This window comes from Microtus ochrogaster, unplaced genomic scaffold (genome assembly GCF_000317375.1).
Source record: "Microtus ochrogaster isolate Prairie Vole_2 unplaced genomic scaffold, MicOch1.0 UNK74, whole genome shotgun sequence".
Lineage (NCBI taxonomy): Eukaryota > Metazoa > Chordata > Mammalia > Rodentia > Cricetidae > Microtus > Microtus ochrogaster.
In genome coordinates this window covers 242565-243269 of record NW_004949172.1, presented here as the reverse complement: position 1 = coordinate 243269, position 705 = coordinate 242565, and the positions used below count along the sequence as shown (strand labels likewise).

Below are 705 nucleotides of genomic sequence, written 5' to 3'. Positions count from 1 at the left end.
TGTAGACCAGGCTGGTCTCGAACTCACAGAGATCCGCCTGCCTCTGCCTCCCGAGTGCTGGGATTAAAGGCGTGCGCCACCACCGCCCGGCCCTGACTTCCGAGTATTAACCACTAGCAGGCAGGCGTTTGACAGACGTTATCAGATCTTTTACAGAACCCACTGTGCAGGCACCTCACCATCGTAACAGAAACCCACTGTCATTTCCCAGCTGACCTGCTTGGCTCTGTCGGGGTTCATCGTGGTTTGGGGTTGAAGAATGTTGACCACCTCGGGCTTGGTCATCGCTTGAGGGATTTCTCGGACCTTCTCTGCGATAAAGCTGTGAACGGCATTCAAGGCCTCTGCCGTGCCCTGTACTAGGCATACCCGTTCTGTAGTTCCTGTTTAGCAAGGGACAGAGGGGGACACACACATCAGACAGCAATGGAGACATTCCTGACAGACTGGCCCCATTTCACGGAAAGGGAAAGCCAAAGATTGGGGAGTGAGTCTGGATCAGTTGATGTGGGTGATTGGTCCATCCATGGTGGGTAGCTAGCTGAGAGAATAAATGGAATCCCTGTTTTATAATCTGTACTTGCCTCCCTCCCCTAAAACAACCCTGGGGGGGGGGATGGAAGAATGATGCTTAAGTGCCCACAGCAGCCCTGGGCACGGGAGGTAGGGCTCAGCTGCCTCTTCCCAGTTCTTGTGGGCTCCCCC

General features: G+C 54.6%; 1 protein-coding gene across 1 annotated transcript in view; it reads right to left on the bottom strand.

Annotated features, from left to right (window-relative positions):
- Nova2 (NOVA alternative splicing regulator 2) overlaps positions 1-705 on the bottom strand; it is a 33109-nt gene that overhangs the window by 9881 nt on the left and 22523 nt on the right. Inside the window, exon 3 of the mRNA XM_005370253.3 lies at positions 217-383. Within this exon, the coding sequence (XP_005370310.1) occupies positions 217-383 (167 nt within the window). The remainder of the gene's footprint in view (positions 1-216; positions 384-705) is intronic.